The sequence below is a fragment of the Brassica napus genome, chromosome C9 (assembly GCF_020379485.1).
Source record: "Brassica napus cultivar Da-Ae chromosome C9, Da-Ae, whole genome shotgun sequence".
Taxonomy (NCBI): Eukaryota; Viridiplantae; Streptophyta; class Magnoliopsida; order Brassicales; family Brassicaceae; genus Brassica; species Brassica napus.
In genome coordinates this window covers 45,046,820-45,059,320 of record NC_063452.1, presented here as the reverse complement: position 1 = coordinate 45,059,320, position 12,501 = coordinate 45,046,820, and the positions used below count along the sequence as shown (strand labels likewise).

Genomic DNA, 12,501 nt, shown 5'->3' with positions numbered 1-12,501 from the left:
CTGTTGGAGATATCTTCAAATGCGAAAACTTAGAGGTACTTTTACATGCTTAATAGTCTTGTCTCCGAAAGAGGAACTAAACGGTAAATTAGTAACAAAACATTGTCCAAAAAAACTTGAATGCAGTTCTCAACAGATGAACTAGTTAAAGAGGTGGATAACTCTATCACAGAGTTCAAGAAACATAAACAAGAGTACGATGGGGAATGTGTGAAAGATCTGAGCATTTTTTTTGGAATTATATTGGATACATAGCATATAGTGTATAATACCGCTTGTATATAAAGTGTATACGTGTACATAATAGGGGTATAAATACATGAGGATTGTACAATTGAACATTAACATTAATGATAATTTGATACATTTTAATATGGCAGCAAACTTTTTTCCGCTTTCTCATCGCATTTTTCTGTCATTCTTTCATTTTTTCGGCACTAATTTTTTTGTTTTTAACTATTTTTGATGTTTGTAAGATATATAACTGCAATTAATTATTTATAATGATAACATTGCTTTTTATTTTGTAAATTTTAATCACTTCTTAAAATTATGATTATTTTGTCAGAACATGAATTTTTTTTCTATGTTTGACAATTTTGTGTGATATTAATACATTAGTTGCAGCAAAAATGATTTCTAAGGGCACCAGTTTTTTTTTTGTAATTTTTGTTCACTTTTTGATTTTAAAATCTGTGTTTTATCAATGTATACATATATGTCCTAGATAACATACAAGTATATATGTCGATTTCACAATGAATTTGCCAACTAACATTGACTATGACTTGTTTTCTTTGTCACATAACTCCTTTTCTTTTCTAGTTTGGTTTTATATTGACGCTTGACTAATTACGTTCCCTCTGACCTCATCCTTAGCGCTTGTCTTGGCTGAGTTTACGAAACTACCTCTCTGATCCATGTTCAAACTCAAAAATGATAAGTAAATACAATTTCACTAATCATAGTACTAGCTACAAACTATTAGAGGTATGATTGGCTATCGCCCCTGTTCATAACCACACTAGGCGCTAATCGGACGTCAACCTCGGGCGTAGCAAGTTGCAAAAAAAATTGGAGATTAATCAGGGTATACACGGGGATTAAATTTAATTATTATTTTATTTTATTAAAATGTTTGAATTAAATATATAATATAAATATATTAGAATATAATAGTTTTTTCGTATGTTATTATTGAAATTTATATTTATTGGTTTTAACAAAAGTTAATTGTTAGCAAAAATGAATATCATATAATTGAAACACAAATTAATCGGGGACTATATGTATATATAGAGACATATGGGTAATAACATACACAAGTATTTGTTGTCTCCTAGTGGCTGAAACATTTTCTATTGCGCTGATCAACCTGGGTTCGATATCCTTGGACAAAGTCCCACATCGCTTACCGGAGAAAAGAGGGGCAAAGTCTGAACTCTATATATATAATATACATGCAATGCAAACTCAAGGTATATGGGCTTCAGATTTTCTATGAGGCCTAATATAATACTTTCACAGTTTACCATTTAAGCCTATTAAATTGGGCCGATTAATCGGTTTGAAGACCGACAAATCAGTAAATGGACCGAGTAATCATTTTAACGGGCCGACTAATTGGCTAACGATTTTGTTGGCCGATTATGTTAAAACCGCCTAGGAAGTTGTCCAAACAGCGATTAGTCGGGTACCTAGGCGCCCGCGTTTTCGAACAGAGGCTATAGATATTCTCTATAGCCACACCTACAATTTTAAATCTACACCAATCTTAATTTATCTATCTGTTTCAGTTTAGTTTTTGTTATAGAATAAAATTTTCATTTCAAATAAATGTTCGTTTTATAATTTCAATGCAAAATCTATTGACTTTATATTTCATTCTAATTTTTTATTGGTTGAAATGTGGTTGGATATATTGGTAATAATGTTTTTATTTAGTAAATATACAAAATTTAATGTTTTTAATCTGTGTGCATAATTCTAAAACGACAATTAAAATAAAACGGAGGAAATATATTTTTACAAGTTTACATCCATTAAAAAAATTCACAGCTCCTCTTTAAACTCATGTTATTAATTTATTATAATTGCTCTCTAGAAATAAATATCTTAATCAAAAGACTTTTAACAATTAAAATCTGGAGTCCTAAGCAAAAAAAAAATCACAAATATAACTCTACAACTAAAAAATCAAACCACAGTTCTTGCCTATCAAACCTTAGATATTAATAGAATTTCTCCAATAATAATAAAAAATTACTGCTAATTTGAAAAGAAAGAAAACACAGTTTTTACACTTTTGACAATCCTACAAAAAAATTCCATTTTTAAAATGTATTTTCTGTTACGAAAGTCAAAAATAAGGTACAGCCGTGTTTCGTTGAAAATATAAAAAGATGTGGGGTCCGCTGCACTATTTGCACATTAAATTTCTTTCTATATATACGAACGTTTTTGTTCATTGTAAAACACGCCTCAATCTCTTCTCTCTCTCTATAATAAGAAACTCTCTCTTCCTATATCAGTTTTAAAATTTTTACGGGTATAAAATTTTGCCCTTATCTAAATTCCTGCGATACAATAAAATATAAGTTCTTTTTATAACACGTTATCAGCACGATCACTCTGCGATTCGAAATGGATAAGAAAGCAAATGGAACAACAACTAAACAAATTGGTAGAGAAGTTTGCATACCAGATAGTGGCACAACGCACACTATACTGAAGGATAAGATATATTTCTCTACTTTAAAGTCAGTAAAAATGACTGTAAACACACTATCAGGTCATACAGACCTGATCGAAGGAATTGGCAAGGCAAACTTTATGTTGCCTAATGGAACAAAGTTTTCCATAGATAATGCCTTATATTCTCCAAATTCTAAGAGAAATTTGTTGAGTTTCAAAGATATATACCGTCAAGGGTATAACACTCAGTCTGCAACTGAGAATGGAAAGAAGTATTTGTATATAACTTCTGAAAAATCAGGCAAAGGCCTTGTACTGAAAAAAATTCCAGAACTTCCTTTTGGATTGCATCACACTTATATTGATGCTATCGAATCACATCTTGTGATCAAAAGAAATCCAGAAGATGTTACATTATGGCATGATCGTCTTGGTCACCCAGGCACTACAATGATGCGAAAAATCATTGAAAGCTCACATGGTCATTCAATAAAAACCCAAGATATATACCAAAGTAATAAAATGACATGTGATGCGACCATCACCAACCAAAATTGAAAGCGACCATCACCATCCAGAAGATGTTACAATGATGCGAAAAATCATTGAAAGCTCACATGGTCATTCAATAAAAACCCAAGATATATACCAAAGTAATAAAATGACATGTGACTTGGGAAATTAATCATAAGACCATCACCAACCAAAATTGACAAAGAATCACCAAAGTTTTTGGAAAGAATCCAAGGTGATATTTGTGGACCAATACATCCACCGTGTGGACCATTCTACTACTTTATGGTATTAATCGATGCATCGAGTAGATGGTCACATGTTTGTTTGTTATCATCTCGAAATATGGCATTTGCGAGATTTCTAACTCAGATAATCAAATTAAGAGCACAGTTCTCAGATTATCCAATTAAAAGAGTTAGATTAGATAACGCTGGTGAATTCACATCCCAAACTTTTAATGATTATTGTATGGTATCAGGGATTGAAGTAGAGCATTTTGTTGCTCATGTTCATACACAAAATGGTTTGGCAGAATCATTAATTAAACGGCTGCAACTAATTGCAAGGCCATTGATCATGAGATCAAAACTCCCAACCTCTGTATGGGGACATGCTATTTTGCATGCAGAAGCATTAATTCGGATAAGACCAAGTGCATATCATAGATATTCCCCATTACAGTTAGCATTTGGAAAAGAACCAAATATCTCTATCTAAAAATCTTTGGTTGTGCGGTTTATATTCCAATAGCACCACCGCAACGTACAAAGATGGGACCGCAAAGACGGTTGGGAATATATATTGGCTATGATTCTCCATCAATAATAAGATACCTAGAACCACAAACTGGTGATGTGTTTACGGCACGATTTGCCGATTGTCATTTCAATGAGAAAGAATTCCCAACTCTAGGGGGAGACAATAAACAAGTAGGAAGAGATCAAATGGAGTGTACCATCGTTATTACACCTTGATCCTCCTACAAAACAGTCAGAACTAGAAGTTCGACGTATCATGCATTTACAAAATATAGCAAATCAGTTACCTGATGCATTTGCTGATACCAAAATGGTAACTAAATCACATATACCCGCTGCAAATACTCCTGCTCGTATTGAAATACCACAAAATGGTGGAACGGCAGTTGATACACGTGAATCAGGAACACGTTTAAAGCGCGGTAGACCTATTGGTTCAAAGGATAAACTTCCTAGAAAACGTAAGGAATGTTAAAAGCATGATACTCCCAAAATAACAGAAAATATTTTGGACGAAGAAAATTGTGAATCTAACGACAATATAAAGCATCTTGAATCTGAAGGAAATCATGAGATTTCTATCAATTACATCCATAATGGAAAGATATGGAAACGAAATGAGATGGATGATATTGATGACATTTTCTCATACCTTTTAGCAAAGGAAATAAATGAAGAAAACGAAGATCCAGAACCAAAGTCTGTATATGAATGTCAAAAGAGACATGACTGGATAAAATGGAAAGATGCAATTCAAGTCGAACTAGATTCACTTAACAAACGAAATGTATTCGGACCTATTGTGCTCACACCCAAAGATGTAAAACCTATTGGGTACAAATGGGTGTTTGTCCGAAAAAGAAATGAGAAAAACGAGATTACAAGACACAAAGCTCGTCTCATAGCCCAAGGTTTCTCTCAAAGGCCAGGAATTGATTATGAGGAAACTTATTCTCCTGTCATGGACGCAATCACATTTAGATTCCTGATGAGCCTAGCGGCCAATGAAAATTTAGAAATGCGTCTCATGGATGTCGTTACGGCATATTTATATGGATCATTAGATACTGATATCTATATGAGAATCCCTGATGGATTTAAAATGCCAGAAACGCTAAGTTCCAAACCTAAAGAGTTATGTGCAATAAAATTGCAAAGATCATTATATGGGTTAAAACAATCTGGACGAATGTGGTATAATCGTCTCAGCGAACACTTAACAAAAGAAGGATACACGAATGATCCTATATGCCCTTGTGTTTTCATAAAGAAAACAACATCCGGATTTGTGATAATCGCGGTGTACGTTGATGATCTTAATATTATTGGAACTCAAAACGAAATCCAAAAGACATCAAACTATCTGAAAGGAGAATTTGAGATGAAAGATCTCGGACAGACAAAATATTGTCTAGGATTACAAATTGAGCATTCTCAAAAGGGTATATTTATACACCAGTCTACATATACCAAATGAGTATTGAAACACTTTAACATGGATAAAGCTACTCCTCTTAGCACCCCGATGGTCGTTAGATCACTTAATGTTGAAAATGATCCGTTTCGACCATCTGAGGAAAATGAAGAAATACTTGGTCCTGAAACTCCATACTTAAGTGCAATTGGAGCTCTTATGTATCTTGCAAATTGTTCTCGACCTGACATATCTTTTACCATTAATCTTTAGCGAGATTTAGTTCTTCTCCTACACGAAGACATTGGAATGAAATTAAACATGTCTTTCGTTACCTTCAAGGAACAACTGATTTAGGCTTGTTTTATCCTAAAAGTTCAAAAGGTCAAATGATTGGTTTTGCAGATGCAGGTTAATTGTCAGATCCACACAAAGTTCGATCCCAGACAGGATATGTTTTTACAATTGGAGGCACCGCCATATCTTGGCGTTCTCAGAAGCAGACACTTGTTGCTACTTCTTCAAATCACGCTGAGATCATTGCACTCCATGAAGCAAGTAGAGAATGTGTATGGCTAAGATCAATAAGCTGACACATCTGTTCAAGCAGTGGGATTGACGAAAATACGGAGCCAACTATTCTATATGAAGATAACTCGGCATGTGTTGCTCAAACGAAGGAAGGATATATCAAAAGTGATAGAACCAAACATATACCTCCGAAGTTCTTCTCATACACTCAAGAGCTCGAAAAGAATAAAGAGATTGAAGTAAGATATGTTCGATCATGCGACAATGCAGCCGACCTCTTCACAAAATCACTCCCTACCTCAGTATTCAGAAAACACATCCATAACATTGGAATGCGTCATCAGAAGGATCTATGACCGCTTATTCGAGGGGGAGCTTACGTGGTTGTACTCTTTTTACCTTACTATGGTTTTTTCCATTGGGTTTTACAAAAAAAGTTTTTAACGAGGCAACAAAGACGTTAAGCGAGAGCGGATAGTGACACCGGCCCCCAAGGGGGAGTGTTACGAAAGTCAAAAATAAGGTGCAGCTGTGTTTCGTTGAAAATATAAAAAGATGTGGGGTCCGCTGCACTATTTGCACAGTAAATTTATTTCTATATATACGAACGTTTTCGTTCATTGTAAAACACGCCTCAATCTCTTTCTCTCTTTCTATAATAAGAAACTCTCTCTTCCTATATCAGTGTTAAAATTTCTACGGGTATAAAATTTTGCCTTTATCTAAATTCTTGCCATACAATAAAATACAAGTTTTTTTTATAACATTTTCATGGCTGTCTACGTTATTTGCTTTGATTTTTCAAACTATACATTTTATAGTTCTGTTGAACTTTAAAGAGCTTCGAGAAATAATTATCTCTGTCAAGAGTCATAGATTGATTGAAAATTTGAAACCGAATATATTTACAGCCTTATAAATATTTATAGTTGTGGATAAAGTAATTTTTAAACAAGAATAAAAATGGACCATATATGTGACCTATGGTCCCCAAAACGTAGTAATTGGTAAACAATGTTGGTGGTAGTTGTTTTGTAGAGCTATTAGCCTATTACCTATACATATTAGCATGGTGAAGCTTTATTTAATGACACGATATAACATGTGGTTGACGGACTTTTAGCAACTTTGAATTCTTTGGAGTGAACCTATAATGTAATATAACATGTGGTTGACGTCTGTCTGTATGTTCGACTATAGCACTGTATGTACCTCGGCTTATGACCATTTGAAATCAGACAAGTTCCCAGTAACTACTTTTGACTGTAGATTGCTTTCACCGTTCACGGACTCCTTCATTCATCCCCAAATAATTATGGTTTGTTGATTTTTACTTATAAGTAATTATCAAGTAATCTCTATTAAATTTTTCAAAACTGTTTTTTTTTTTTTTGTGTGGAAAACGTTACAATTATTGAAGCCTTTTATTTATTTCAGAGAATCTAGTTGTAAGAAAAAGGTAGGCCTGGGATTTTTATCCATAACCGAATACCCGAACCGGAACCGACCCGAAATGGACCGGTTCGGTTCGGTTTCGGTTCTAGGCAATTTATCCGATGGGTATTAGTGTTAATTATCCATGGGTATCGGTTCGGTTCCGGTTTTTGCCCGAAACCGAACGGGTACCCGTTTAACCCGAATTCTATGCTTAAAAAACATAGATTTGTATCTTTCGAGGGTTGAACCCGGGTTGGATAGGCAAAGCAACAACTGCAATACCACTAAACTAGTTCAACTTCGTTGTATTTAATACATATTACTAATATATATACGATTTCTATTAATTTTTTTTAAAAAAATAAAATAAATAAATAAAAAACTGGTATATAATTATTTTATTTTGTAAATATTTATATAATTCACATAAGAAACGGGTACCCGGAACCGACCCAAAACCGGTAGTACCCGATCCGAAACCCGAACCGAAATTTACTAAGTACTCATTGGGTATAAAATTCATTTATCCGAAAAACCTGGACCCGATCGGATCTTATCCGAACCCGAACCGAATATCCGAAGTCCCAGCAAAGAACAAAGTCATGGAAGAGTAGAAGACGCAAAACCTGTGAGTAAATAGTGTGTCATGTTTTGGTAATAAAGCAGAAAAAGTAGGGGTTAAATGTTTTGTTTTACTCTTTGACGTACAGAAATTATGGGTCCCACACCACCTCCCCGTCTCTTCCACCTCTCTCCATCCATACATAATTTTTTCATTTTTTTCACCTTCATATGTAAAAAACATTTCCTCTCACTCTCGAACAGTGAGTTTTATATATTATCGCCACAGAGCTTCAGATCTACACGAAGAAGAGTGTTGTGTAGAAAGAGAGAGAGAGAGAAACCCTATTAAAACCCTTACAAATTCACTGTCAATCTCGGTAACTACAACTGTTTAGATTTGATCAGTTTTATGTTCGTTTCTGATTGCTTTGGTTTTATCACCAAATGCTGTTTGATTCCCTTAAAGTTCGTGTTTTTTTTTTTTCCCTAACGCAGTGAGATCTGCTTGTTCTTTTCTTCTAGTTGATCGGATTGTTTTTGAGCTTCACAAGTTCAAGTTTTTTGTTTCCCCACCCAAAGGATTCTTTTTTATTTTATTTTTATTGTTTGGTCTGTGGAAGTTAATCTTTGATTAGAGTGATTACGAAAAATAGTATTTGTTGTATTTGCTCATAGCATCTGTTTCTTAATCCGATTTCACTGCATTCTGATGTTGAAGTAAGATCTAACTGGTTCTTGCTTTAATCTTTTCTTCAGGGAAGCCTTCTGATATCGCGACAATGGTGGTCACAGATGCTGAAAGTCCTCTTCTTGGAGAGATCACTTGTGGTACCTTACTCCAAAAGTTGCAGGTAAAATGTCGCAACCATCCCCATCTAATAAGCTGCCAAGGGCGAACTTTATTATAAATCCTTTTTTTTTTTTTATAGGAAATATGGGATGAAGTTGGTGAGAGCGACGAGGAACGAGACAAACTCCTTCTCCAGATAGAGCAAGAGTGTCTTGGCGTTTACAAGAAAAAAGTCGAGCAGGCTGCCAAATCGCGAGCCGAGCTTCTCCAAACCTTGTCGGATGCTAACGCTGAACTCTCCAGCCTCACCACCTCCCTTGGAGATAAAACCTTTGTTAATAATGGCATTGTAAGTCATAATATTCTCTTTCCCCAAAGTTTTACAACTGGATCTATCTTGATTTGTTTTGTTTCTTCTGTTTCAGCCGGATAAGTCTTCTGGAACGATTAAAGAACAGCTTGCTGCTATAGCACCGGCTCTTGAACAACTCTGGCAACAGAAAGAGGAGAGAGTCAGAGAGTTCTCTGATGTACAATCACAAATCCAGAAGATTTGTGGAGAGATCGCTGGTGGTTTGAGCAGCGAGGTTCCTATAGTCGACGAGTCTGATCTTTCCCTTAAGAAGCTAGACGATTTCCATAGCCAACTCCAAGAGCTTCAGAAAGAGAAGAGTGATAGGTTGCAGAAGGTGCTCGAGTTTGTGAGCACTGTTCACGATCTATGCGCTGTTCTTGGTTTGGACTTCTTAACCACTGTCAGAGAAGTTCATCCGAGTTTAGATGAAGAAACCGGTGCCCAGTCCAAGAGCATTAGCAATGAGACGCTTTCTACGTTGGCTAAAACCGTTCTGACTCTCAAAGATGATAAGAAGCAAAGACTTCAAATGGTAAAACACTTTCACAAATATTACTCGCTACTCGCCCTGTTCCAGACTTGATTTTTCAAGTACTCGTTGTTGTATAAGGAGTATTATTTAGATATTTGCAAGTGTAATCCAAGTACCGATTATGAAAAAAAATTTCGTTACTAGCGGCTTGTATTACTAGTTACTTGCCTGCCTAAAGAAAACATTTTTGTTGTTATAAAAATAAAAAAATACTCTTATATCTAGAAATTCATGTTTTGATCATTTTCCTTCTTTAGAATATGCATAAATATTTGAATTAGAATACTTCCCACCGTATTTTTTTTTCTAGCAGAATAAACAAAATAAACTTTCATGTTTATTTCTAGTAGAGTATTATTTAGGAAGTAATTCTTAAATGAGTATCATTGATGACGAGATCCATTAATGAATATTTGTTTTTTCCCTGTTGTCAGCTTCAAGAGCTAGCTACTCAGCTGATTGATCTATGGAACCTGATGGACACTCCTGACGAGGAAAGGGATCTTTTCAATCACGTTACTTGTAACATTTCAGCTTCAGTCGATGAGGTGACTACGCCAGGTGCTCTTGCACGTGATCTGATCAAGCAGGCCGAGGTGGAAGTGGACAGGCTTGACCAGCTGAAAGCCAGCCGTATGAAGGAGATTGCTTTCAAGAAACAGTCTGAGCTTGAGGAGATATACGCTCGCGCTCACGTGGAAACAAACCCTGAATCTGCTCGCGAGAGGATCATGTCGCTGATTGACTCTGGAAACGTTGAGCCTACTGAGTTATTGGCGGACATGGATAGTCAGATAGCTAAGGCTAAAGAAGAAGCGTTTAGTAGGAAGGATATATTGGACCGAGTTGAGAAATGGATGTCTGCTTGTGAGGAAGAGAGTTGGCTAGAGGACTACAACCGGGTAATGCACACTATGATACATCAATGGTCTGCGGGTTCGGGTAGTTCGGTTTGACTAAAATCTCGCCGAATTGAACTGTAAAAAATTTCGGTTCGGTATTCGCATAATTCGGTTTTTAAAATTTTTACCAGAACTTACCGAAGTTTTTGGTTTCGATTATATTTAGGTTAGAAATTTGGGTAAACTCGGCAATTTCAGTTAGTTAAGTTCATTTAGTTCAAAATATTGGTTAATTCGGTTAGTTTGGTTTGAATTTTTGGGTAATTTAGGCTAGTCCGATTACTTGGGTTCCTAGGTTAGTTCAGCTCGAAGTTAACAATTTTTTTTAAACCGAACTAACCGATTACCGAACCTAAAACCGAAGTTTTTTTATAAACCTGAATTGAACCGAACTCCTCACCGAATTAACCGAAATTTCGGTTTGGTTAAAAATCCCTGCCCCAAATCATCAAAAGTTGAAAACACATTAACTTTTGATTGGATCTTGAGCTGTTTTTGCATGGTTCTGGTTTGTGAGAACAGGATCAGAACAGGTACAGTGCAAGCAGAGGCGCGCATTTGAATCTCAAGAGAGCTGAGAAAGCTCGGATTCTGGTCAGCAAGATTCCTGGTAGGTGTAGAAGACTTTTGCAAGCAAGTTTCTCTTTTTTTTTCGTATCTTATTGGATGTTTCTTGTTTGTGCAAAAAGCCATGGTTGACACATTGGTAGCCAAGACCCGAGCATGGGAAGAGGAACACAGCATGTCCTTTGCATACGATGGCGTTCCTCTGTTAGCTATGTTAGATGAGTACGGTATGCTTAGGCAAGAACGAGAAGATGAGAAACGGAGGCTGAGGGTAAGTTTATCATTTCTACTATTAAGCCAACATGTCATTCATTCTTTAAACTATTCCTTTTGTCTTAATGAACAGGAACAAAAGAAGGTTCAAGAACAGCCACACGTAGAGCAAGACACTGCCTTCAGCACCAGGCCAAGCCCTGCAAGACCAGTCAGTGCTAAGAAACCGGTGGGGGCACGAGCTAACAACAACGGAGCACCAAACCGGCGTTTATCTTTGAATGCAAGCCAGATTGGAAGCAGGTCAATTGCAAAAGGAGGGAGAAGGGAGACGATAGACAGGCCGGCTGCTCCTACAAACTACGTTGCCATTTCGAAAGAGGAAGCTGCTGCTTCATCTCCGGTTTCTGGTGCTGCAGGTCATGTTTCAGCTTCACCCTGAATATATGAAAGGCAAACATCTGTAGTTTTCACTCTTGTCTGTTTAGGGAGAGAGGGTTGTATGAAACAAAACACTTGAGAGAAGAAGACCAACAAACAAAAAAGACATTTGAGAGTAGAATGATGTACTAGAATATGTGTATCTGTTTGTGTGTGTGTTGTTAGTGTTGTTTTTGATAGTTGGTATCATCTTGACTTATTGGCAGACATGGATAGTCAGATGGCTATGGCTTGTTAATCTGCTCTGTTCTACGACTTGTCGGTGTTTATAGATGACAACACCTGCTTGTTAATCTTGTCTCTGTGGGCATTGCCGTTGTTTATAGGATTCCGGTGAAAATGATGGAAACATGGAATAGAGCCTAATCCATTGTACAACTCCAATGATGATTCTACCTTCCATAACCTCCACCAAACTTGTAACCAAGTCCCTCGACACCACAATATTACTCATCTCAAGATCATCCTCTGTCATCTTTGCGAGAGCAGCTTCCCATCGAGTCCTTCGTACTATCAAAACTCAGCAACTTACCACCCTCCCCCTCCACTTCCTTCAACAAGCTTCTTAATCAGTTACTGTGGTTTATTTTTTTATTTTTTATTTTTTTTGTCACAGAAATTTTAATTAGAAACTAAGAAAGAGATTTGAGCCCAAAAATGACCCAAACCCAAAGTCATTACACTGATAGATGAACTTGAAAAACCACTTTTGCTAAGAAATACGAGAAAGAAACATATGCAAAACCAGAGGAGATCGATCGGATGTCGCTAACGATGCCGATGATTT

The 12,501-nt window shown here is 36.1% G+C and overlaps 1 protein-coding gene across 1 annotated transcript; it reads left to right on the top strand.

Moving 5' to 3' along the window:
- Positions 1–8,121: 8,121 nt before the first annotated feature.
- On the top strand, positions 8,122–11,893 carry LOC106429992 (65-kDa microtubule-associated protein 1). The gene is made up of 8 exons (XM_013870766.3): positions 8,122–8,291; positions 8,671–8,765; positions 8,844–9,053; positions 9,130–9,591; positions 10,026–10,493; positions 11,016–11,103; positions 11,183–11,331; positions 11,407–11,893. Exons 2-8 carry the CDS (start codon positions 8,694–8,696, stop codon positions 11,713–11,715), a joined length of 1,758 nt encoding a protein of 585 aa, XP_013726220.1. The 5' UTR covers positions 8,122–8,291; positions 8,671–8,693; the 3' UTR covers positions 11,716–11,893.
- The last annotated feature ends 608 nt before the right edge of the window (positions 11,894–12,501 follow it).

Coding starts and splice junctions, on each gene's coding strand:
- LOC106429992 (XM_013870766.3), top strand. CDS start 8,694: ATGGTGGTCACAGATGCTGAAAGTCCTCTTCTTGGAGAGATCACTTGT. Junction 9,054..9,129: donor CCTTTGTTAATAATGGCATT/GTAAGTCATAAT, acceptor CTTCTGTTTCAG/CCGGATAAGTCTTCTGGAAC. Junction 10,494..11,015: donor GGCTAGAGGACTACAACCGG/GTAATGCACACT, acceptor TTGTGAGAACAG/GATCAGAACAGGTACAGTGC.